This window comes from Chironomus tepperi, unplaced genomic scaffold (genome assembly GCF_022539635.2).
Source record: "Chironomus tepperi strain 1889 unplaced genomic scaffold, CSIRO-AGI_Ctep_v1 contig_196, whole genome shotgun sequence".
NCBI lineage: Eukaryota > Metazoa > Arthropoda > Insecta > Diptera > Chironomidae > Chironomus > Chironomus tepperi.
In genome coordinates, this window is record NW_027226318.1 from 109032 (window position 1) to 132343 (window position 23312).

At 30.7% G+C, this 23312-nt stretch overlaps 10 protein-coding genes and 1 long non-coding RNA gene across 13 annotated transcripts; 6 read left to right on the top strand and 5 right to left on the bottom strand.

Annotated features, from left to right (window-relative positions):
- Positions 1–27: 27 nt before the first annotated feature.
- Positions 28–5302, bottom strand: LOC139090013 (scoloptoxin SSD14-like). The gene is made up of 4 exons (XM_070639682.1): positions 5065–5302; positions 4803–5003; positions 751–1809; positions 28–650 (listed from the first exon to the last, which is right to left on the bottom strand). Exons 1-4 carry the CDS (start codon positions 5169–5171, stop codon positions 140–142), a joined length of 1878 nt encoding a protein of 625 aa, XP_070495783.1. The 5' UTR covers positions 5172–5302; the 3' UTR covers positions 28–139.
- LOC139090016 (uncharacterized) lies at positions 2254–4785 on the bottom strand. The gene is made up of 2 exons (XR_011544346.1): positions 3023–4785; positions 2254–2960 (listed from the first exon to the last, which is right to left on the bottom strand). It is a non-coding gene; the product is annotated as an uncharacterized lncRNA (long non-coding RNA).
- On the top strand, positions 4115–7799 carry Sumo (Small ubiquitin like modifier). Of its 2 annotated transcripts, none has more exons than XM_070639686.1 (3): positions 4115–6379; positions 6902–7021; positions 7122–7799. In XM_070639686.1, the coding sequence occupies exons 1-3, from the start codon at positions 6362–6364 to the stop codon at positions 7254–7256; spliced, it is 273 nt and encodes a 90-aa protein (XP_070495787.1). In that variant the 5' UTR covers positions 4115–6361; the 3' UTR covers positions 7257–7799. The 2 variants fall into 2 exon arrangements, with proteins under 2 accessions (XP_070495787.1, XP_070495786.1); XM_070639685.1 differs by having other exon boundaries at positions 4653–6379; positions 6896–7021.
- A 7-nt stretch (positions 7800–7806) lies between these two features.
- On the bottom strand, positions 7807–10409 carry lic (dual specificity mitogen-activated protein kinase kinase lic). Its single transcript, XM_070639684.1, has 5 exons — positions 9738–10409; positions 9491–9668; positions 9328–9415; positions 8995–9109; positions 7807–8807 (listed from the first exon to the last, which is right to left on the bottom strand). Exons 1-5 carry the CDS (start codon positions 10002–10004, stop codon positions 8454–8456), a joined length of 1002 nt encoding a protein of 333 aa, XP_070495785.1. The 5' UTR covers positions 10005–10409; the 3' UTR covers positions 7807–8453.
- Positions 10410–10825: 416 nt separating this feature from the next.
- Positions 10826–11801, top strand: l(1)G0004 (lethal (1) G0004). The gene is made up of 2 exons (XM_070639427.1): positions 10826–11056; positions 11121–11801. The coding sequence occupies exons 1-2, from the start codon at positions 10929–10931 to the stop codon at positions 11632–11634; spliced, it is 642 nt and encodes a 213-aa protein (XP_070495528.1). The 5' UTR covers positions 10826–10928; the 3' UTR covers positions 11635–11801.
- Myb (proto-oncogene like protein Myb) lies at positions 11786–16411 on the bottom strand. Its single transcript, XM_070639424.1, has 6 exons — positions 16136–16411; positions 14663–14930; positions 13387–14537; positions 13048–13243; positions 12835–12978; positions 11786–12768 (listed from the first exon to the last, which is right to left on the bottom strand). Exons 1-6 carry the CDS (start codon positions 16168–16170, stop codon positions 12634–12636), a joined length of 1929 nt encoding a protein of 642 aa, XP_070495525.1. The 5' UTR covers positions 16171–16411; the 3' UTR covers positions 11786–12633.
- A 33-nt stretch (positions 16412–16444) lies between these two features.
- On the top strand, positions 16445–16954 carry Snapin (SNAP associated protein). The gene is made up of 2 exons (XM_070639428.1): positions 16445–16645; positions 16717–16954. Exons 1-2 carry the CDS (start codon positions 16503–16505, stop codon positions 16952–16954), a joined length of 381 nt encoding a protein of 126 aa, XP_070495529.1. The 5' UTR covers positions 16445–16502.
- A 2-nt stretch (positions 16955–16956) lies between these two features.
- Positions 16957–17691, top strand: HemK2 (HemK methyltransferase 2). Its single transcript, XM_070639426.1, has one exon. The coding sequence runs from the start codon at positions 16957–16959 to the stop codon at positions 17659–17661; it is 705 nt and encodes a 234-aa protein (XP_070495527.1). The 3' UTR covers positions 17662–17691.
- LOC139089805 (ribonuclease H2 subunit B) lies at positions 17603–18617 on the bottom strand. The gene is made up of 2 exons (XM_070639425.1): positions 18521–18617; positions 17603–18460 (listed from the first exon to the last, which is right to left on the bottom strand). Exons 1-2 carry the CDS (start codon positions 18594–18596, stop codon positions 17670–17672), a joined length of 867 nt encoding a protein of 288 aa, XP_070495526.1. The 5' UTR covers positions 18597–18617; the 3' UTR covers positions 17603–17669.
- Positions 18618–18953: 336 nt separating this feature from the next.
- On the top strand, positions 18954–22068 carry LOC139089850 (protein arginine N-methyltransferase 9-like). 2 transcript variants are annotated; one of them, XM_070639482.1, is made up of 3 exons: positions 18954–19129; positions 19189–19305; positions 20125–22068. In XM_070639482.1, exons 1-3 carry the CDS (start codon positions 19005–19007, stop codon positions 22016–22018), a joined length of 2136 nt encoding a protein of 711 aa, XP_070495583.1. In that variant the 5' UTR covers positions 18954–19004; the 3' UTR covers positions 22019–22068. The 2 variants fall into 2 exon arrangements, with proteins under 2 accessions (XP_070495583.1, XP_070495584.1); XM_070639483.1 differs by having other exon boundaries at positions 19111–19129; positions 19381–22068.
- A 241-nt stretch (positions 22069–22309) lies between these two features.
- Positions 22310–23301, top strand: LOC139089910 (transcription termination factor 4, mitochondrial). The gene is made up of 2 exons (XM_070639549.1): positions 22310–22436; positions 22493–23301. Exons 1-2 carry the CDS (start codon positions 22368–22370, stop codon positions 23288–23290), a joined length of 867 nt encoding a protein of 288 aa, XP_070495650.1. The 5' UTR covers positions 22310–22367; the 3' UTR covers positions 23291–23301.
- The last annotated feature ends 11 nt before the right edge of the window (positions 23302–23312 follow it).

A 23312-nucleotide genomic window follows, 5' to 3' on the forward strand; every position in this document is an offset into this window, starting at 1 on the left:
GGAAGTCATATACTTTGTACATTTACTGTTATTAATGAATATGTAGTTTTTTGCTATAGCGCGTACTAAAAGTTTTATTTCATAAAGTTTAATTAGAATGTGAACATTTCATATTTTTATTAATTAATTAATATTTGTTCTAGAATCCAGCAACACCGCTATGATCTTTACGATAGTCAGATATTGCATAAACATTTCGTTCATCTAATGTCAATGCATTGATTATTGTTCCTCTATTTCTGTATCTATACGTCGCGTGACCTTTCAGCATTAGTCCTTCAATTACGTTATTAATAATTCCATACTCATATTCCAATACATTTGGAATTAGCTGATGATGAAATCTTGGTGCATCGACAATTTCTTTTAAATTATTTGAGCAACAAAGAAATCTCAAAATGGCAAGTGAAAGTGCACTTATTATTTTACTACCTCCAGCGGCACCAATGATAATTCTAGGCTGATTAGTTTTTCTGTCTATCACAATGACTGGCGAAATTGATGATAAGGCTCGCTTTCCAGATTCTGGATAATTTGTAGCTGTTTCTTTCAGTCCAAAATAATTGAGATCACGTCCTGGATATGAAAAGTCATCCATACCATTGTTAAAGATTAAACCGGTTGACTCGCCTGTGATTCCTGCACCGAAGCTGTAAAATAACGGATTTTAAAATTTTAAATATTATCAAAACCTTACAACAGTTCTAATAACATTTATAAGGTTTTGCAACATTAAAATAATTGACTTACTAATAATTAATTGAACTAGTTACAGACACGGAATCCCTATTATCAGTAACGATTGAGATATGAGAAGTTCCATGATTTTGTGGCACTGTGTCATTTAGGCCATAATCGTCAATATTAGGCTTCACTGATGTATCATTAATTGACTTTAAAATGTAATTTGTAAAATTGTCAGATAGTAGATAATCGGTAACGTTACTTATGTCTATAAAGTCAGGATCACCAAAACGTGATCTCATTCCAAATGCATATTTAAAAGTCTCAATAATTCGATGATGTGTTAAAATAGTATTATTAATAAAATTTTCGCCTTCAAACCACGACGAAGCATTAAAGTTAAATTTCATTAAAGTTTTTAAAATTGATGGAATTAAAAGAGCTAAAGAGTTAGGCACAACAATTGCATGATCATCATTAATGTTAATAATTTTTCCATCATAAATCTTAACTTTATATGATTTGAGATCGTCAAGTGTGATAATGCTGTTTACTTGTTTCAAGTCATTCATGATCATTTCACCGACGGCACCAGTCAAAATGTCATCAGTATCATTATGATTAGATAATAATTCAAGAAAATTACATTGCTTATTTAAAATTATTTTAGTTCCAATACGTTTGACTTTTCCTGAGGATCGTTCTATAAACAAGTCACGTAAATATGTGTCATTAAGGATTCGTTCATTAAAGTCTATCGAGTCACGCAAGTGCTTTGTGAGGATTATTCCATTTTTACAGAGATCAATTAATGGATTTAAAATTTCCTTCCATGAAAGTTTTGAGAATTTCTTGTGCATTTCCCAAATTCCTTTTAAAAATCCAGGAACTGCTATGGCTAGACCACCATGCTTGACTGTGTCAAAAATCTCAACAGGCAATGGAAATTTCTTTGGCGAAACCATTTGTGCATCAATAATCACTGATTTCTGTTCAGATGGGATGTAAGCAGTAAGTAGAAATCCTCCAAATAATCCAGTTGATTGAACATTTGTTAGACCATTGCAAATTAAGGTGCTAATTGTTGCATCAAAGACATTTCCTTGATTTTCTTTTAGCAGATTTCTGTGAATAAAATAACGGTTAAAAATTATTTAAATTGGATTCATTGAGTAATTTTGTCAATACAGGGGGAAAATATTTGACAAGTCAATTGACGTCATTAGTTGATAGGCCCCCGCGAAAAAAACATTGGAAAATCATTCGAAAATTTTCAGTCAATCGAGTAACATCGTTTCTTGAGTAAAGAAAAGCAAACTAATTAATCAATAAGATTAAAAGACTTAAAAAACTGATTTCTAGTACAAAAAATCGAGTTTGAAGCCAATTTAGTGATATTAAATTATAAATTTTAGTGTTTTAACAGGTAAATATGATAATAAATAGTAAAAAATTCCATTTTTCAAAAAGGATCATTGTTCTTTGCACGCGCAATGTCTATTTTTTTCTTCCTCATATCTAAATCATTTTAATTACATCTGTGTGCTATTTCTCTTACACTTATACAGGTAGAATTTTCTTGAAATAAATAACTTTATCAACATGAGCAGCAATCAAGACTATGAGAAATATGAACAATACGAGTTCGAGAATGATAAGCACATGTATAGTGGACATTCAGGCAAAGGTAGAACAAAGACTGAAGCTGCAACTCATACAAATCACAATGATCCAAGCGGACATACTCGTAAAATCGTGACAAAACTTCAAAATTCTGAACAAAAAAAGAAGGAATCAAAGAATTAAGTATTTTTTCCTGATTTTTTTTATATCTATAATGTACAGCATTAAAAAAATCATGAAAATCTCTGCCAATCATTAAACTACGCGGAAAATCAACACTACTTAATATTTCTTTCCTGTCAACAGCTAAACAAAATTATCAAAAAAATCGTGAGAAGTATGTTATTGATAACTACTATTATTAAATATTGCGTTGTTTTCTTTAAGAAAACAACCTTTAAACACTTTTGGTAAACTGGATTTCTTATTTACGATAACACAACACTTGATGCAAATGATGTGTTCATCAGTCATTTAATGAATTAAATTAATTGTAAATTCTTTCATCCAAGTTTAAGGCATTTTTATCACGCAAACATTACAAATTGCGTAATTCTTCTAATCTTTTTATTTACGTACTACTAAAAATAAAGTTGATTTGCTGTTTTTCTATACTATTTTGTTCTTAAAGATCCCCTCTTGTCATGTAATATCTTTGAAAGAAAATTATAAGCATTAAATAATGAATAAAAAAAAATGTTGTAAGAAACTCAACTGCTTTCATATATACATGCTTAGCCGCGACGAAAATAGAATTGTATTTATTATTTTCAGACATTAATGTGCTGCAAGTGTTTGTGACTAACTCGTCAAGACACAACTATAACTTGTGGCTGTATACTGTGTATTTTCCGTTTGTTTTTGTTTATAATGTGAAATGCCGGTACGCGATCTTGTTATTCTACTTGTTCTCTTTGTTCAACTTCTTTTACATCCATAATCGGTCAATTTTTTTTATATTTTTTTTAATACAATGTGTTTAAAGTCTTATCTTATCAAGACTGTTTGCACTGTCGAACAGTTACACAGAAGCACATATTTTTTGGAACTTCTGTCAATATATCAAGTTGAATGAACACTTTTGAGTTCATATTGGATGTACATTTTTTTTATAAATTATATTATTCAAAAAGCCACAATGTAAAGTGAATAAGCACCGATCGCATGACCTTCACTTGTTTTAAAAGGTTGAAATTCCTGAACACAAAGACGCATATAGCTTGATAATAAGGCACGCTGATTGAATAGTCAGCAAAAAAAACTTTATCACCTACATCCAATTGACCTATTTTTTTTGTAATTTTTGTGTTCGTATCAAAATTGTAAAAAAGTAGGTTGTTAATGTCTCCCACTATCATAAACGTGCCCAGCACTTCCTCATTTCCTGATTCTATTTTTGCTCATGCTTGATCGTACAAAAAATGAAAAGTGAAGAATCAAGTTTAAAACGAAAGTCAGAAAATAATGAATTGTATGTTGGTTCTTGTGGGAAATAAGAATAAAACAAAATTATGAAGCACATATACAAGTCAGAACTTATACAAAATAACAAATTCATGGACTTTGAGAATCTATAAAAATTACTTTACTTATGCACGCATACACAGTAAGTATGTAAGTACAACAGAATATATTTCTTTACCAAAGTAATTCTCATGCTTTATAAAGCTTCATGTGCATATAAAAAAATATATATATTTCAAAACTTGACGATGAACAAAATAAGAAACGATTTAATTTTTCACGTTCATACATGTTATATTGCGGCACGTTGTGGAGATGTTTTCATCATATACAATTTTAAAATATAAACGCGAAATTCATCACGAAGCTGCTTCATATCCAAAGTATTTTGTTTTTTATCATGCAAATAGGATAGATAAAGTTTAAACAGCTGTGATGGTTGTATTCGATAAATATTGCTGTATGTCTTTGGACATTCTTTTCTGTGGAGTCATTTACATCCATTCAAGGATGTCATTGTGTTTTTGTTTTTAAACAATATTCAAATTGTTTTAGAGCCTGATCTGCTCAATAACAGTAAGTATTCTATGCTAATCGCTAAATTAAGAAACCGGTTTCTGTCTATTTCATTCAAAACTCCTCAAAAGTAATAAAACATTATCAAAACCCTACAACGGCACTTAAACATTATCAAAATCATACAACAGCACTAAACATTGTCAAAACCCTTCAACAATTAAATTGAATGGTTCCAAATCACAACACTTCATATTATTTTGAAACAATACACATTATTTTTCCAAAACTATACAACAGCTTTCATTTCGGAAGCATTTATACGGTTCACAAACATTTTCAAATTAATTTTTCCCGTTTGAATTAAAATTAATTAATCAACTTCACTGAACACATTTAATGAAGTAAGCATTGAAAATTGAATTCTACGCTTCAAGGAAATTTTACGAATATATCCCGAAATTCAAGAACAATCAGCATAGGTTATTGAATAATAAAATATCGAGCGAGTTTACCTTGCAATATCACTACATGCTTGACTATCAGACGATATTGCTGCATGTTTGAATGTATAAAGCTGAGAAGATGACGGTGGCAGTGATTTTTCTGGATCAGGAATATTTCTTTTGTTAATTGGTTCCTTATTGTCTGGTTCGTCATTTTTCAATAGAAGCACAATAAGAATCAGTAGAAAAATTAGCATGCTGAATATTTTCCTGAAATAAAAATTCTTAATAATAATAATGCTTGACTAGAAATGTCTGATTAACAATTTACCATGGTGAGGCATGTTGTTCGCTATTTGCATGGAATTTATTATGCCGGAAGAACTTTCGATCCAGAAAATCCTTTGAACGTCTTGGTCTACGCTTAATTATAGCCATTTTTCAAAATAACTCATGGCACTCGGGAATTTATCGAATTTTTACTAAAATATCTAAAAACAACGATCTGCGCAAGTCCAATTGCGTTTTTTTGTAAATTATACAGCATACAGTCATAATGACAACAGAGTAATGATACAAAACATTGTAGGATTTTACAATCAATTTATTATATCTTCACTATATGATTTCCATATTATATTTATAAGGGATAATGATGAGGTTTATGGCCATGATGGCTTATACCCTGGAGCTGAAGTGTCTCGTCCATAAAGTGAAGACCTATCTCTGTACGATGTCATTCTCTCCTTTTCTTTTTTCTCAAGCATCCATCCTAAAGTAAGTCCAGTCAATGGAAATACCCAAACCCAGTAATCTTTTGTAATTCCGATATATCTAAGAACCATTGTGGATGTGTTGGATTTACTGCAATTCTAGTTGCTGTTTTTTCTGGAAATCGGCTAGCGATTTTTTATACTTTTGTGTGTGAGCGTAGTCGGCGAAAATGGCACCGATGCTGAATGTTGGGAATAGAATAGACACACGATATCTACGCCAGAAAACTCCGATCGTACTTGCTTGGCCCATAAAAACCTAAAAATACATAAGAAAATCAAAATTAGAGTTTATTAAATAAGAATTCACGTGACTAAATAGTGATATAAGCTAAAAATGTGTTACTGTTTAATGTTGTATGTCTTGTAATGAAAATAGAATGAAATTAACAATATATAATAGGAAAAATTGTGTAAAAAATTTACCAAAACAAAATCTTATGTAAAATTCCGAAAACCGTTGAGTTTGTAGGGTTTTTAGGTTTCCCGCACTATTTCAAACTATTTTTTGAATCGTGTATATCAGTTAAGAGAAATCAAATTTTTAATGAATTCGATGCATTATTGAATAGTCGGTGGTAGCATTAAATGCAATTACGTTTATGATGTACAAATATCAGATGAAAGTATTAAGAATTGAGCGAGAAAAAGCAATTTTGTATCGTTTCTAGTCATAACGGTCAAAAAAATTTTGAAATGACCAAAAGATGCAACAAAATAAAGAAAGTGTTGTGCACCCCTCGACTTCTCGATTGATATATAAAATTAAACCGCTTAAAATATAAACGCGAATAACTTTAAATAAACATTTCTAAAGTCTTTTGAACAGTAGATTTACACAAAAAGTATTTAACGATGTCTGATGAAAAGAAGGTAAGTAATAGTTCATCAATAAAGTGCATATATCCACGAATAAAGCGAACTTTAAATTTTTTTCGGCGTCATGGCTTCCAGAAAATTTAAATTTTCATATTAATGTATTACACATAAACTAAGCATACTTTATGCTTATATTTTATTTAATCATAAATAAAACTATATTTATAATGTTAAAAGTACCTAAGAAGCATAGTCAATTTCTGAGAAAAGCCATTATATGTATGTAAAAAAATTTAAAACCACTTTGTGATATCCAAACAAATGGATATCTCCATAAAAACAATAAACAAACTTAATTTACACACAAAATATAGTTATGATATGAAAATGAAGTTCAAATAGACGAGAAAAGCATCTGTCTGGATGTTGGGAGCATCGTTTGGACAAATTTTCCGTGTATTTACATGAAGAAATTGTGTTTGTGTGTGAAAAGTTGTGAATGTATTAGTGGAGAAATTTCGAGGTTAAGTTTTTGTGTCTTCCAAATGATGGATTCTTTCAATTTTGTAGGAAAAGGGAAACGAAAGTGAGCATATCAACTTGAAAGTGTTGGGACAAGATAATGCAGTGGTTCAATTCAAAATTAAGCGCCACACACCGCTCAGAAAGTTAATGAATGCATACTGTGACCGTGCCGTAAGTATCAAATTATGCTGCATATGCGAATTTCATCAACTAACAAAATACGTTATTTTATGCTATTCTATCATTTTTTTCATTCCCCAAATATCTTTAGGGCTTATCTATGCAAGTCGTTAGATTCCGTTTTGATGGATCTCCGATCAATGAAAATGATACACCTACGTCTCTTGAGATGGAAGAAGGAGATACAATTGAAGTTTACCAACAGCAAACAGGAGGATCGAATTAAGGCGTGAGATAACAAGATATGATTCAATTTCCCTTTCTCACAAACACACACACACACATAATTTTAATTATTATATTCATAAGAAAAAAAAATCAATCTTTTCCGCAAAAATATACATTAAAGTAATAACAATACTTAATGATGATGATACATTTTGTTTAAATATATTGATAAATAAGGCCGATAATATCCGATTCATATGAGGAAAGAATATAAATATAATGTAATTTTTTCTTTTTAAATTAAATTAATAGAAAATAATAAATTAAGGACTTGTCTCTCATTAAGGAAAACTATATTGATGATGGAATTTACTCTTTTTCTACTATTATTATAAACTTCTAAGTTTATTGTTTTTTCTTTATATTTCCATTTCTCTCCTTTCTTATGATTTTTTATTATTTGGGTTTTTCATTATTCCCGCTTCTTTTCTACATAAGGCTAATTAACTTTTGTTTAGGATCAAAACATCTTTATATGATTTTTCAAGATAAGGAAGAATTTGAAGAATAAAAAAAGGATATGTAAGCAAACAACCAACAACATAGCATTTTTAATTTCTTTTTGAACATTTTATTCAATTTTTTCTTTTTTCATTCTCAGGAAACAATAAAAACTTTTTTAGAATATAAAAATCGTCCAGCCGAAATTCGGAACGATGGGCGCATTTTCCCTAACAGATGCTCTATAAATTAATTTTCTCATGACAATCACTGTCGATTTTTTTAAAGGAACCAACTCACAAAATTGACAAAATAGGGCAAAAAATCTTAAATTCTCTTTAATACCTAAAAGGGTCGAACAAATTGAAGATTATATCCAAATAAAGCTTACTTTGATCTAAAATGACGTCACCAATCAACACTAACACAATCAAACATTTTACGTAAAATTTTATGGTAAGGTTAGTGAGATTCTGTCAAATTTCGATCATAACAAGCTTTAACTTGTTCGACATACTACACTGACAGACACAGACCGTGCAAATTACGTACATTCCATTCGGGAAAATGCGCAGAAAATAAGGAAATTGATAGTTACGGTTACATTTTATGTTATAAACAAAGAAAATAAGGAAATTGACTCAAACATAAGCAATTTAACATAAACTTTTTAACTGGTTCCTGCATTACATGTTTTAGGTATAATAATATTATTAATTATTTACATTACTAATCTTATAATCATGATTGTGATTCACTTGTTGAGAGCTAAGATCTCTTCTACGTATTTTGCAACATCAGTTTCTTTCTTAGTATGTTCAACAATAAATTCATTGGCAAGAAGTTGTTCATAGTTTGGACGTTTTGTGAAATCTTTTTGAAGACAAATATTGGTTAAATCCTCAAACGACTTTGAAAACATGTCGGATGGAAGTGATGGTGATTTTTCTGTTACGACCTGCTTCAATTGCTCGAATGGTGTTCGCCATGTTGCGTATGGGAACTTTCCTGTTGCCATTTCTATCAAACTTATTCCTAATGACCATACATCACTCTTGATATCGTAATTTAATACTCCACTGCCTTGTGGATCGATCCTTTCCGGTGCCTAGACATGAGAAATAAGAATATTAAAATTATTAATTGATCTCTAAAGCTTCATAGTCTAACGGTCATTTTTCAAAATTTTGAATTTGAATTTTTGAAAACCGTTATTTTAACGACTTTTTTATATTATTTGAATTCAAATTTCAAAAAGTCGTTAATTTGAACTAATTTTGAACTTGAAATCTTACCATGTAGGGCTTACAGCCAGCATCCAAGGTTTTCGCAACGCTATCGACAAGATATCCAGAAATGCCGAAATCACACATCTTCACTTCACCCCTGCGATTTATGAGAATATTTGACCTGAAAAAAGAATGATTAATTTAATTAATAGTAGGCATTGATGGATTATGTTGTCTACAGATATTTAATTATTGTCACAGCAACCACTGAGAGAATATTTAGCATACATTTCTGTCACCATGACGAGTAAGATCAAAGGCAAATTTTTCGCACAGAAATCATATTAACGTAAATGTAGTACTTTTAAGATATGTGGATAGTGTATATGTATAACTTACGGCTTAACGTCACGATGGATCACGTGTAATTTTGAATGTAAGTAGTGAAGTGCATTAACGACGGCGACCGATATTTTACCCAAAATGTCTATAATCAATAAGTATGGCGAAATTAAGTTAAAATAATACGAAATAATACATAATTTAATTATCAGCTACTGACCTTCTGGCATTTTGAGATTATTGTTGAAGACGATAGGATAAAATTTATCTAAACTACATTCCATAACTTCCATACAAATCCAGACGTCGCCTTCGCGAAAAAGAGCGCCATAAAAGTGAACTGTAAATGGACAGTCACTTGAGCGCATCGAAATATCCAAGTCCATAAGCAATCGTTTCTAAATGGTAATTATTATAGCGACTTTATAATTATATCAGTCATAAATAATTGATCGAAATGGACAAACCTGCTCTTGTGTATTTACGGTCGCTGTGATTCTTTTAACTGCCATTACTGTGCCCGTTTTAATGTGCTTCATTTTTTCTACAACACCATAGGCACCGCGACCTAAATCGGCAATCTTTTCTAAATCATCAGCCTCTACCTCAAACGTTTTATCGTCAATAGTAATGGTCGCTTTCTTATCCAAATTCCTTGGCGGCGATAGCACTTGAATTGGAGGTGATTGTTCAGCTAAAACTAATTTAATTCCAGGCCTCGGCTTTTTTGACATTGTCTATTGCTTTTGAACTATACAGATTTATGTGATGATAACGAATTGATTTCAACTGGATGATAGATAATGAGGAAATTAAAAGTTCCGCGAAAAATTTTCCTTCCTTTATGGAATTTTGAATTTTTCTATAATTCTATAAATTTCCTTTTGTGTGTGGGCGAGAATTAATCATTAATGTTCACTTAATTTTATCGATCCACACATCTAAGATTTCACTGGTACTTGTTTAGTATAACTCACAGATTATTATTAAATATTTAATTATTATTATTTATAAATCCTAAATTCCTTAACTCTAAATTTTTACCGCATTTCCGCGTACAAAATGCCTTTTACGCCTTGCACAATGGCTATTTCATGAATTATCCAGATTTTTATTTACTGTATCATTTTCTTTTGATTGCTTTGCGCGAAATGTACTATACCTTCAATTACTGTATTATTCACTTGTATGCTGTTCAGTTAATTAAAGGACAAATTAGAAAATTTTATTTTTTAAAATAAATACATCAATGACAGCAAACTTATCAACTTTTTTCGTGGATTTTCTGGTTATTTGAATATTTTTCTGGCCGTTATTTTTTTAATTTTCAATTTTTCTTAATTAATTAGTATAGTTAATGATTTAAAAATGTATAGAGGATGTATGCTGAATTTAACAATATTCGCTCAATGTATGCCACCTCAAAAATAATTTTTAACTTTTTCCTAGTATTCTACACTATGAAAAGACATCAAACGTGCAGAAGTTGGAGCTTATTTCCATAGATTCTCAAACTGTGTGTCGTAAATCGGCAGTTTATCGTGGACCGTATGTGAAAAAAGTTTGAGAATTCCTTACAACGAGTTTGTCTTTTAAAAACATTTCTGTATTTTCATTAAAAATTAAATAATTAAAAGGAATTATTATTTTGTGCAAAAATGGACGTGGAAATGAAGGAAACACCAAAAACTGAGAACAGAAAAAGAAAATCAACAGAGCATAACAGTGAAAATGTAAAGATACAGAGAGTTATGAATACAAGAAAAATCGCAGTTCCAATTCATAGGTTAATAAAAATAATAATAATCAAAATAATCAAGTCTTAACAGCTGTAATTTATCTAATTTTAGGATAGCACCGTTGAAGGAGAGCTGGATGAAGATTTTCAGTCCAATAGTTGAACAAATGAAGTTACAGATTCGTTATAATATTAAAACTCGTCAAGTTGAGATCAGACAACCACAAAAGGAATTAACAGACAGTGATGCAAGTCTTCAGAAAGCTGCAGATTTTGTGAAAGCATTCATTTTAGGCTTTGAAGTTGAGGATGCACTTGCATTATTGAGATTAGAAGATCTTTTCGTTGAATCATTTGAAATTAAGGATGTCAAAACACTAAGAGGTGATCACTTGAGTCGATGTATAGGACGATTGGCAGGAAAAGGAGGAAGAACGAAATTCACAATAGAAAATGTCACAAAAACACGTATAGTCTTAGCTGATTCCAAAATTCACGTACTCGGATGTTATAAGAGTATTCAGTTAGCAAAGCGAGCAATAAGTAACTTGATCCTTGGTTCTCCTGCCTCTAAAGTCTATGGAAATTTAAGAAATGTCGCTGCAAAAGTATCAGATTCATTATAAGCACTAGAATATTTTTTTGTTGATATTGTAATTTTTATTGGAAATTCAAGAAAAAAAAATATTTTTACACTTATTACAGATGGATATCCGAAATTTAAATTTTGTGTGTATAAAAATCATACAATCGAAAAGAAATTCAATAAAAATGAAATCTATCACAAACTTAATCTAATCTGTTTTTATTATGCATCATTCACTACATATTTTTCTTTTCAGCTAGCTAGGTGCGTCACAATTAAGTCCTTCAACGGACAATCTACATCTTTAGTATTGATTAGTATCTTTGTAAACATTTAACGGTTTTTATAAAATTCAAATTTTAACGTTTATCTAAAATTTAAAACTGAGTTGATTTTTTGGTTTCAAATTTAAATTATGACGGTTAAAAGGTTAGCAGCATGTCCAATGTGCGCACCCATGCTTCTTTGTATGAATAAAAAAAATCTACCAAAACCAATGAAATCTTTAAATTTTTTAACAATTATGAAAGGAAATCTTTTTTTAAAAAATCATACCGAAAAATATGAAAATACTTAAGGAAATTAGAATCATAAAGTAATAATTACTTAATTAGCACATTTAAATTAGGTGTTTAGGAGAAAAGTAAAGAGCAAAAAACGTATTAGTTTGTATATGCACTTAAATCATTGGATTTCTGTCATAAGCTTATTTATAATTATTAGATATTATGTAGTAGCCTTATAGCAATAGATTTTAATATTCGTTGCTCCATGCTTAACTCTGAAGGAATAAATAAAAGCTATCTTCATTTTTAAAATTACAATTTCTCTTCATTGACGGAGGCTATTAACCATTATTTCATGATTTGATAGTTAATTAAAGTACTTTCTCTTTATACATTATTAGAAATATAGAATGAAAATTATCAACCGAAAGAACAAAAAAAAATCTTTGTAATCCCAACTTATAAGTTGATTCTTGTTTGGGATATAAACTAAATTAATAATGGTTATATAAAATTTTTATATAAGAACTTCCTTAATTATTAGTGTAAAAGTTAAGGGAGCGAGGCTGTAATGTTGTCTTCTTTAACGTCATACGGGCTAAATGGGTCATGTAAATTTGATCTTTCGTCTGACCACATGTGTATTTTTCCCATTTCGGATCCAGAATCTAATTAGGAAGAAAGAAAGTTAAAATTAAAAATCATTAAATTTTAATTAAAATTTATGTCTTTACCTTTTCTGCTGGTTCTTGATTTCGTCTTCTAAAGCATAAACCATCCTCATCGTCGTTCAAATAAAGTTCTGAATCATCTAATGCATCCCGCATTATACTTGGCGGTGAGAAAATGACTCCAGAGTCCGATGCTAGTGTCTTACTCTATTTAATTTAATTAATAAGAAAATTATTTTCAAGAAATTTAAAGAATTCAAAACAATCTAAACTTACCGGTGTTTCAACTAGGAAATTCATGTCTGAATTATCCCATGCTTGATTTTCATCATTATCATCGGTTCTCATTCTCTTAGCTGGTCGTTCATTTTCTTTTGCATCATCTCCTTCTTGTGAATCATTATCAGATCCTTCCTTTTGCATTATTTCACTGATGTCTTCATCCAAACGATTTGGACTTGGTGGGACATATCTAGATTAATTAAAATAAAATATTCAAATTAAACGTTTTTCAAAAATTCAAAATTGAACTGTTTTCAAAAATTCAAATTCAAAGCAAGCATATTCAAATTTAAGCAGTTCGTTAAAATTTTCAAAAAAAGTAAATTAACTTACAATTCTGATCGTCGCCTGCCAACTTCAGCCATTGCATTTTTGAAAGGAGTCGGAGTTCGAGTTACTCCGGAAGATTCTGCCAATCCAGCAATAAGTTTGTTTTTCAATGGAGTTTTTGTGTCCAAATCTTTGCCTGAATCTTTAACAATTGGTGTGGATAATAAACTTGAATCGTGTTCTTGTGGCTGCTTAACTGGTGTACTTGACGAAACGCCATCGGCAAATGTCAAATTATTAGCTGGTGAGTTTAAGAATTGACTCGGTGAGAATGGTAAAGGTTTAATTGGAGTCGTGGATGGTGGGGGAGAATGTGCTCCTCTTAATCGTTCAATTTCTGGCTTAATTGGCTTTACACCTCCATATACGATATTCTCGTACATATCATCTTCAGTTTTAATTGGCTTTCTCTTTCGTAATATATTTGGGACATGTTCAGCTTTATAAATATCGCCTAAATGCTCACTCGTTACTTTTATCGGCTTACGGACATTAAAAATATTCTCAATATTCTTGAATGGAGATATGATGTATGGCTTATCATAAATATTTTTGTACGAAGACGGTGATTTTAAATAATCAATTCCACGTATTGAGTATGTTTGAGCTGGAGATTTATAGCCTGCATCGACTTTACTGGGAATTGGACACACAATGAAGTCACCTTCATTTGTTGTTATTGCAATTTCTTGAGTTATTGGACCAAGATCATCGTGATAAATCCAACTATTTGGTATGTTTCTGTCTTCTGGTCTATTTCCAGTATTGACACGATATGAACGTTTCTCGCGTTTTGGTTTGTCTTCTTCAGGTCCCTCAATTGCTTCACGTTCCTTCTTTTTCTGTGCAACACGATCAGCCACACCTTCATATTTTCGACGCATCGTTGAATTCCAATGATTTTTAATAGCATTATCTGTACGGCCTGGCAAGAGCTTTGCAATTTTAGCCCATTGATTGCCCCATTGCTTATGTGCTTGATAAATAATATTATCTTCTTCTTCTGTCCATGCTGATTTCTTTATTGATGGATTTAAATGATTGTGCCAACGTTCACGACACTGCTTACCAATACGACCCTTTAAATGTCTTGCAATTAGTGTCCATTTCTTTGGACCGTATCTTTCAACAAGCTCAACAACTTTATCATCCTCCTGTATTACGGAAATAAATTATTTATTAGAAGCTATTACATAATTCATAATTTACTAGACTTGACTATCCAGAAGTTCCAATTGGAAAATTTCACTCAAAAATAATAATAATTTGCATAACTTACCTCTTTTGTCCATGGTCCCTTAATTAAATCGGGATTAACAACTTTTGTCCATCGCTGTTGACATTGGATGTCAGATCTATCGGGTAATTGCTTAGACACTAAATCCCACTTTTCACCATACTGTTCTACTAACGATTTTAGTAGTGTATCTTCTGATTTAGTCCATTTTACACCCTTCAGACCGGGTTTGCGCTCTCCATCTGCACCAAATGAATCTGTAATGTCCGTAGACATTTCATCTTCTTCGGACATTTCATCATTATAGAGACTGAAAAGGAATTTAAATTTTAATAAATTTTAAAGAAGAATTCTCAACATGCACAGACATGTTAATACATGCTGTTCATAAAAAGTACATTTAATTGCATTAGGGGAAGTACTGAATGCACGACTAATTCATTACAGGTTGAATAGCTTTAATTTTGCATTATATTATCCCCTGGTTCTTATATACAGAATAAACTTTTTTTACGTAAGCACGCAAACAAGCACAGATCATTAAATAAAGCAATGCATCCCCTAAAAATGATCATATTGTTTCTTCCGAAAAGAAGATGCAAGGAAAAAGAGATCAAAGACCTTTCATTCTTTTCTTTTATATAACATTGGAAAGGAAGCAAGATGAAAAGGAATTTCACTCATGTCTAATAGTCACATAGGAACGAATGATAATAATTGAAATGAAAGAATATCATTTTCGGGACCTCATCATACATGAATGCACATGTGTTAGTGTTAACTTTACGAGAAATTATTTCAAGCAGATGTTACGCGCTGCTGTTGTTCCTTAACACACCCTATTACTTTTTTTTTACACATCGCTACCAGCGTGTATAAATGTAATCATTTTCTCTATCTTGAATTTCTATATATATTATATTTAAAGTAGACACATGTGAAGGGTCGGGAATAATAATAAATAGCAAGAACTTGATGGTTCCGTTCTTCATACTTGACGGATTTTCGGGTCTTTCTTTCTTTTTTTATTATTTAAAGAACTTGTACATGCATGAATTATGTTCCTATTGCAGATAATTTAACTTTTTAGGGGACCGTGTTTTTCCTTAAAAAATTTTCCATGCTAGTTTTAATCTTTTTCACACAAAAAGATTCTGTATATGCTCAATATGAAGGAATTAATGTAAATAAAAGTTTCTCATGATGAGATTTTGGGTTGAAACTTGACGTTTAATTTTGTAGCAATTGACAAAAATGATCCAGTTATGAAATTCAAATCTTTTTCTCGATGAATTAAAGTTTCATGTACTTAATCCAATGAGTTTTGCGATAATTTTTCACTTAGCATCATAGAATTTCAGTCCATAACTCATCCATTAATACTTTATATCCAATATTTGTCATATTTCACTCCATTTTTTCAACAAATTTCAACTTTAAACTATTCATTTAATTGTACAATGTCGTTTTTTGTTCATAAATGTAGATCCAGTTAGTTAAAATATTATAATTTACCTTAAATCATATCCAGAAACTGTGGCTAATTCCATTACAACAACAATTCACACTTCACAACGAAAAATGCTAAATATTTTATTCAATTCTTGCACTTTATCCACAATTTTCTCGATATATTCGATTATCAATCGAATCCTTTATGGTCAAAGTAATGTTTCTTGACCGAATATTATTTTCTTAATTAACTTATCTCCGTATTTTCCGACTTTTTAATAATTGTAAATCGTTGAGTTTTGAAATATTCGTTCGCGTAGCCTATGCGCGTTTGAAAACCATTATTATGCGACGGCTGAGCTGTAAATTTTTTTCACGCGTCGGCTGAAACTTTGTAAACACTGAAAAATATTTATCACTTCAAATTGAAATGTCTGATAGCGATAATTCAGTGGATGAAGATATTACCGAGAACTTTATAGAGAATCCCACTAGAGAGTTGCTTGCAGAAGGTTTTCTAGGCTTTTTTAGTCCAATTGTTGAGAATTTAGATTCGAAAGTTAAGCAAACCAGGTACGAAAAAATAGTTTTTTCTTTGTTTACCAGGTTAAAAAAAGTTTATTAATTTATTTATTTACCAACAGTTTAGTACAGTTGAACGTTAATGCTCAGCTTGATATTTTACAATCAATAATAAAAGATCAGATCAGTAGACAAAGCAAACAAGATACAGCAGAATTTGATAGAGCACTGAAATCACTTAATGCTATAAAAAGTCGAGTTACTGTACTATCCAACGTATTACAAACAGCACAAGATAGGCTGATATCAATGAATGAACGTGTCACCGCAATTAATCAAACTAGATCTATAAACCAATAATAATGGAAACTCCAATTTTTTCGCATTTAACTTCTGACGACTATGAAAATGTCTATGAACCTGCTGAAGATACATTTGTATTATTAGATGCTTTAGAGCTTGAATTATCATTCCTAAAATCTCAAAAACCTTTAATTGTCGCTGAAATTGGCATTGGATCAGGTATCGTCATTAGTGCTCTTTCAAAATATCTTGATTATCAATCTTTTGGCTTCTTTGGCATAGACATTAATGAATTTGCATGTGATGCGGCTACGAGAACAGCCAAAAAAAATAACGTCAATGTCGAAGTAATCAACATGGACCTTCTTACATCATTTAAAAAGAAATCTATTGATTTGTTAGTTTTTAATCCTCCGTATGTCGTAACTGATTATGAAAGTGATTCTGATGGTCCTGAATGGAATAAATGTTATGATGACGAAGCTGAGAAAATGTTCGCAAGACACGATAAGAAGTTGATTAAAAGTTGGGCAGGTGGTGTCGATGGATGTGAAGTCATTAATCGTGTAATTTTTAAATTAAATGAAATTTTATCACCAAACGGAATATTTTACCTGGTTTTAATAAAAGATAATAATCCTGCAAAGATTAGAGAGCATCTTGACATTCTGGGATTTGATTCACATCAAATAATTGAAAGGAAGATTCGAGGCGAACATTTGCTTGTATTAAAAATTACTCGTAAATTAACAAAATGTAATTAACAATAAAATTATTTTTTTGCAAAGAAGGAACTGATGGATTTTGTTCCTTTCGCTGCTTTTTCAAACTTTGCTGCATTTTTTACAGGCTTTACTGGTTGTACCTTGTTCTCTTTTAATACTTCTTCCGGCTCTGATTTGATTTTCTTGCTATCTTGCTCATTATGATTTACGTCAGATTTCCTCTTTTGAGTTATTGGTTCTTTTGACTTTTCACTGATTCCGAAAATGTTGCCAAGCTTCTCATACAAATCAAGTGAAATATATTCACTTATGATACCTAATGCAGTCGATTCAACTTCATCCTCATTTTCAGTCTTATCACAATCTAATGTAGATTGAACAAAATTCATTGACGCAGATCCTGCCTTAATTATGTTCTGTCTCTTTAGTGATTCCTGGATTCTCTTAAATTTAATTTTTAGCCATTTGATAGTCTTTTCTTCATTGAATATAAATGCTTTTAAGTCATCTGGTCCTTTCTGATCAGCTACTAATCTCATTTGATCCATTTTGAGAACATCCAAGAATATAATGGCATCTTTCTCTAGTATTTGATCCAATGGCTGAGCCCTAGATTTACAATGAGCCTCAATATACTGAATAAAGATGAATAATGGATCGATTCTGGTTGTAAGGTAGATTTTCCCATTACTACAAACAGTGTTGTCAACAAAGAAGCACCTGTTCTTCTCATTAAACTGTAGAAGCTCGTAAATATCATTACTGGATCTCAGGAACATTGAAGTCTTTCGAGGCAATTCGATTTTAAAAATTTCATTTTCTTCTTTTATTAAATTTTCTGCAATTGGATGTTTATTTTGTCATATAAGAATATAAAGTAGCTATTAATTATACTTACTGTCAAGGAGAAACACTTTAGTTAAGCTGTTTTGGGTGTTTTTAGTAATTTCTTTATTTTTATTATTTCTTGCCATTCTGTGCGACTTTTTAGCGGGAAAAACTGTTTCAAGCAACTTTTTAGCGCAATTTTCAAAAATATTTTGACAGTTTGTCCTGCATAATGTTTGTAAATTTATTCCTAATTAATTAATTGATCCTCATTTAAGCTAAGAATATAAGTCAATTTTATGTAATTATCATCTATCGTAACTAGTTAAAATTAACTTAGACAGCATTTGAAAAATGAAACAATTTAGCGTATTTTGAAAATTTGAATTTAGTATGAATTTTTTCATGAATTCTTTAAAAACGTGAGTTTCTTAAATATTTAATTGAATTAAATTAGCTCTTGAGGAGTGCATATTGAACAAATGCAACCACTATAAAATGCGTACTAAACATTTACGGACATAACAGGTGATGAGTTTTTAGCGTGCAAAAAAATGGAGCTTTCAAATCATAATAATATTATTTCTTCGTGGAATTCGATAATAGAGCGAATAGAGAGTAATTTAGACAATAAGGATGAATTTAAAGAACTATTTTCATTGATATTCAACTCTTATTGGTAAGTGACGTCAATCAATTAATGAGAAAAATGAGATATTAATCTTTTATTTATTACAGCTCAGAACTCGAGAGGAATAATAATCACTCAGAAGTCCTTAAATGCTTTGAAATAGCTTTAAAATTTTACGGCCAAGACAGTAATATTCTAGTGGAATTAGGGTCATTTTTCGTTAAGTAAGTATATTAATTTATTCATAAAAGATCCGTCTTGAAAAGAGAAGATTTTTGAGGATGAAAAATTTCTTGTAGAAACTGCATAATTCATGACATAACACGACGTTGCTTTAAAGACATGAAAAAAAGAGTATCGTGGAAACAGATTAGGCACATATCAAATCAATTTCAAGCAGTAAATGATGAAAATCTCTTGAAAAATTCATTCCTGTATGATTGCGGGAATGTCGACGTTGCCAGTATTAAGCAAGTTGTAGAAAATTTACAAAACAGACGACTTATTTCATGTGACATAAGAATTGTGACATTGTCTCAAGATATTTTCATCCTCAATGTTAAGAAAATTTTGAGTCGCGAGAATTCCTCAAAATTTATAATTGACGTATCCGGAAGTAATGACAAGCCAATGTTGGTGCCGCAAGACAAAATGAACAATTTTAATGACATGTTTGAAGGAATAAGAAAACAATTAACACTTGGCAATAACGATGAAATTATAGATTTAATTATTGCGGATGATAATTGGTGTGTCACATCCATTTTCGGATATTTAATTAATTATCCAGTACTGTATTATCTACCAAACAACATCGAATCTAATTGTTTAAGTAACATTGATCTCAAAGTATTTCAAATTTTACTCGAAGATGATATTGTCATATCTTTTAGCGTTCCACTGGACATACTAAATGATAACGAAACAATTCAATGTCACATTGCGGCATATCTCAAGACTTATCAAAATTACAGCAATAAATATCAAATTAAAAGTTTTATCGCTAATCATTCACATGTCAATTTATAAAATAAATATTCTAGATTCAATCGAGATGAAGAAGCACGAGAAATTTTCAATCAAGCTTATGACAATGATAGGAAGAACCTTCGAGCCTATCAAAGCTTGCAAAATATCAAGTCTAAAATCCCAAGATGGCACTTTAAGATGCTCAACGATGAGATGAGAAATGAAGCATTTCGAAAAGCTATAAAATATTGGATTGAAAAAGAAGACAAAAATGAAGTCATTGATATAGGAACTGGAACAGGCTTATTATCACTATATGCAACAGAATGTCAAAATGTCAAGAGTATTTATGCAATCGAAGCTGATTCAGTAATGTCCAATATTGCAACAAAAGTATTTAATGATAATAATCAGTCTGAGAAAATAGAATTAATTAATAAGAATTCGATGGATATTGAAATTGGAAAGGATATAAAGTCAAAAGCATCACTAGTTTACTCGGAGATACTCGATTGTGGAGTATTTGGCGAAGGAATATTAGATACTTTTATTCATGCAAAGGAGAGTCTACTTAAAGCTGATGGTAAAATTGTGCCTCATAAAGTTATTATCTATGTTACTGGATATAACTCTAAATCCTTATGTTCAAATCATATATTACTCAATGATACCTTTAACGAGTACATTTTCCTGGATAATTATCGATTAGTTGCTGAAAATACGGAACCATATGATGCAGAATATGTCGATAGAATTAAAGACTTTCGGTTAGTGACAAATACTTGTAATCCATTGGAAGTAAACTTTAACTCAATCAAATCTATGAATCAACACTTTGATGGCATTATTATGAAGAATTTTCAGTTACAAAGTGAAGCTAATGACTACCTGGATGGATTTGTTGTCTGGTTTGACCTCTTTCTGAATGAAATGGAACCAGGAAATGTAATATCTACAAAGCCACAATCTAATTCGTGCTGGAATCAAGCAATTTTTAAGCTACGCGAAAGAGTTTTGCTGTCCAAATATGAAATAATTAAATTAACAATCTCTTGTAGAGATGGAATCCTTAAAATTGACCATACAATAGATGAACATTTAGATACTGTAGACATTCCTGTAGATCCTTATATCCTTAAATTCCTTAATGATGAAGATTACCTTGAGCATTTAGAATATGCAGCAAATGAGTACAAAGGAAATATTAAAAATTGCCTTGACTTATCACCATTTCCATATATAGGATTTTTAATGTTAAAGGAATCGCGTGCCGAACAGCTTTGGTGTTCTAAGAAAAATGAGAAAATATTGAAATTATTGGCGAGTAAGAATTGTATAGACTATAAGCAAATTGCGTTTGTGGACGAAAATGAATTATCAGAATTTTTAGAAGCTCGATTTGACTTAATTATATTAAATCCATTTCATGAGCTTGGTGACTTGAACAGTGACATTTGTAATAATTTTATTTTGTATAAAAAACTCTTGAGTAGTGAAACTAGCCTGTTGATTCCATATAAAGTTAGTCTATTTGGCGAGCTCATCAATAGTGATTGGCTGTCAACATCATGTCGTGTCGTAAATGAGAAAATTAAGAAACTTAAAATTGATAAATATATCAATGAATATTCTACAGAACTATTTTTAGATATTGAACACTTTCATGAGTACGAGAAATTGACAGATGAATTTAGAATAGCTCCAATTGTCATGAATGATGATTTTCATGAGAAAACTGTTCAGCCATTAATGAGAAATATTAATTTGCCATGTACGGCAATACTTTTATTCTTTAAAATTCAAATGACAATGCGTACAAATCGAGAATTTTCAACTCATAGATATGGTAAGAACTGTTTCTTCCGTAAATTTGCTCACATCTTACCACAAGAAAAACTTATTAGTAATGCTCATGCAAAGGTTCGTTTTATGCAAAACTATGGTATACTTAAAATTGAATGTGACTAAATAAAATGTCTAGATGAATGGATATGTGATAACTTTTCAAGCTATTAAAACTATTTGTTTCAATTTTAAAATTTAACGGTTTTCAAAAATTCAAAAGTGTTCCAAAAATCATTTTAAATTTTTGAAAATCGTTTGAATTTGAATTTCCAAAATCCGTTGAAAATATATATTTTTTATTTGCAGCATAAACATTTCTAATGCCTAAACATCTCTAGCATGGCGCGAATATTTATTGCGCTTAATAGTCCAACTGAATATATTTGAATTCATTCTGATTCAGCGAGAAAAAAATGTTTTAAAATAAAAATTTGTAAACAAAAAAGTTAGGAATACAATTTTTAAATAAATTATGGCTTTAAAGCTGCTCAGGCAAAGTTTCAGCATGAGATTCTTCTCATCGGCACCAAGTTCTAATCTGGTAATATGATAGTTTCATAAATCATTAGTTACATTCATTAAAAAAATCAATTTTAGGTACAAAGTTTATCAAATTCGGCAATTTCAAAATATTTGGGAAATGTGGACGAATTACTTACAGTCGCGCCTGAATTAAGCAGGTATCCAGCAGAGCAATGGGAGAAATCATTCAATACACTTAGAAGAATTGGATTTAATGCAACAAAATTCGCTCACATGGTATCACAACACCCAAAAATCTTAATTAAATCTGAAGATAAAATTACAGCAGCGATGAATCAGTGGCGAGGCTTTAATTTTGGTGAAAAGCAAACATTTCAGCTATTGGAACGATATCCAGAACTGCTTGATGTTAGGAATTTTCATCTCTTAAGTGCCAATTTAGGAGCAATCAACAGCTTTGTTGGACAGAAGAATGGATACAAAGTATTAAGGAATTCACCGAATGTTGCAACAGAACAAACAGATTTACTTAAAGAGAAAGTAGAATATTTACAGGAAGTCATGAGAGTAGATCCAGTAGAAGTTTATAAGTCTGATGTATTTTCAAATGATTTATTAAAAATTAAAACCCGTCACATGTTCCTCGAAAGACTAGGCATGTACTTTAAAAAGAAGAAAGGGGACAAGAACGATGCGCATGAAATTAACAAAAATCCAAAATTATCAAAAATTATCGACTCCAGTGACAAAAGATTTGCAACAAAAGTATGTCATGTGACGCTAGATGAATATGAGACATTTGTAGAAATTTACAAAGAAGAAATTGACAAACTTGAAGGCAGATATCAAGAGCCATACGAAGAGGAACTAGACTCAGATGAAGATGAATTAGATTTTGAAAAAGTCCGTTAAATGAAATGTTTGAATTTTTTAG

Coding starts and splice junctions, on each gene's coding strand:
- LOC139090013 (XM_070639682.1), bottom strand. CDS start 5,171: ATGGCTATAATTAAGCGTAGACCAAGACGTTCAAAGGATTTTCTGGAT. Junction 5,004..5,064: donor GAACAACATGCCTCACCATG/GTAAATTGTTAA, acceptor TTTTTATTTCAG/GAAAATATTCAGCATGCTAA. Junction 651..750: donor ACTAGTTCAATTAATTATTA/GTAAGTCAATTA, acceptor GTTATTTTACAG/CTTCGGTGCAGGAATCACAG.
- HemK2 (XM_070639426.1), top strand. CDS start 16,957: ATGGAAACTCCAATTTTTTCGCATTTAACTTCTGACGACTATGAAAAT.
- Sumo (XM_070639685.1), top strand. Junction 7,022..7,121: donor ATGCATACTGTGACCGTGCC/GTAAGTATCAAA, acceptor AAATATCTTTAG/GGCTTATCTATGCAAGTCGT.
- Myb (XM_070639424.1), bottom strand. CDS start 16,170: ATGGAATTAGCCACAGTTTCTGGATATGATTTAAG. Junction 14,538..14,662: donor AGGGACCATGGACAAAAGAG/GTAAGTTATGCA, acceptor TCCGTAATACAG/GAGGATGATAAAGTTGTTGA. Junction 13,244..13,386: donor GGCAGGCGACGATCAGAATT/GTAAGTTAATTT, acceptor TAATTAATCTAG/ATATGTCCCACCAAGTCCAA.
- lic (XM_070639684.1), bottom strand. CDS start 10,004: ATGTCAAAAAAGCCGAGGCCTGGAATTAAATTAGTTTTAGCTGAACAA. Junction 9,669..9,737: donor CCGTAAATACACAAGAGCAG/GTTTGTCCATTT, acceptor ATTACCATTTAG/AAACGATTGCTTATGGACTT. Junction 9,416..9,490: donor TAATCTCAAAATGCCAGAAG/GTCAGTAGCTGA, acceptor TATTGATTATAG/ACATTTTGGGTAAAATATCG.
- Snapin (XM_070639428.1), top strand. CDS start 16,503: ATGTCTGATAGCGATAATTCAGTGGATGAAGATATTACCGAGAACTTT. Junction 16,646..16,716: donor TCGAAAGTTAAGCAAACCAG/GTACGAAAAAAT, acceptor ATTTACCAACAG/TTTAGTACAGTTGAACGTTA.
- LOC139089910 (XM_070639549.1), top strand. CDS start 22,368: ATGGCTTTAAAGCTGCTCAGGCAAAGTTTCAGCATGAGATTCTTCTCA. Junction 22,437..22,492: donor CGGCACCAAGTTCTAATCTG/GTAATATGATAG, acceptor AATCAATTTTAG/GTACAAAGTTTATCAAATTC.
- LOC139089850 (XM_070639482.1), top strand. CDS start 19,005: ATGGAGCTTTCAAATCATAATAATATTATTTCTTCGTGGAATTCGATA. Junction 19,130..19,188: donor TTGATATTCAACTCTTATTG/GTAAGTGACGTC, acceptor TATTTATTACAG/CTCAGAACTCGAGAGGAATA. Junction 19,306..20,124: donor TTAGGGTCATTTTTCGTTAA/GTAAGTATATTA, acceptor TAAATATTCTAG/ATTCAATCGAGATGAAGAAG.
- LOC139089805 (XM_070639425.1), bottom strand. CDS start 18,596: ATGGCAAGAAATAATAAAAATAAAGAAATTACTAAAAACACCCAAAAC. Junction 18,461..18,520: donor TAAAGTGTTTCTCCTTGACA/GTAAGTATAATT, acceptor ATCCAATTGCAG/AAAATTTAATAAAAGAAGAA.